The sequence below is a fragment of the Penaeus monodon genome, chromosome 34, assembly GCF_015228065.2.
Source record: "Penaeus monodon isolate SGIC_2016 chromosome 34, NSTDA_Pmon_1, whole genome shotgun sequence".
Classification (NCBI taxonomy): domain Eukaryota; kingdom Metazoa; phylum Arthropoda; class Malacostraca; order Decapoda; family Penaeidae; genus Penaeus; species Penaeus monodon.
The window spans coordinates 9,345,052-9,345,382 of NC_051419.1; the positions used below are offsets into that span (position 1 = coordinate 9,345,052).

The 331-nt window shown below is 34.1% G+C and overlaps 1 protein-coding gene across 1 annotated transcript in view; it reads left to right on the forward strand.

Moving 5' to 3' along the window:
* LOC119594574 (probable cation-transporting ATPase 13A3) overlaps positions 1-320 on the forward strand; it is a gene marked incomplete in the record, with an annotated part of 33,510 nt that extends 33,190 nt beyond the window's left edge. Inside the window, 1 exon segment of the mRNA XM_037943610.1 lies at positions 73-320. Coding sequence (XP_037799538.1) covers positions 73-231 — 159 coding nt within the window.
* Between the last annotated feature and the right edge of the window lie 11 nt (positions 321-331).

Consider the following 331-nt stretch of genomic DNA (forward strand, 5'->3'; position numbering starts at 1 on the left):
AGAGGGGGAAATCTACAAATTTGTCATGATATCTGAGTGGGGAATAAGTCTTGTTATTATTCTCTTTTGCAGCATTTCATTGCAAGAAGCCGCTTCCTGAAGAAGTGTTTCCAGTGGATAACCTGTAAGCGAGAACCCAAAAACAAATACAAGATTGTCCTTCGTGATATGAATGAAGACTTAAGCTGGCCTCCTATTGGGACACCAATATATACTACACTTCATACATAATACTGTGTAGAAGATATGATATATATTTGTATATTTTATGTTTTAGAAATTGATTGGTTGGAATTTTTTACACACACAAAAAAATCAGGTTGTCATGATT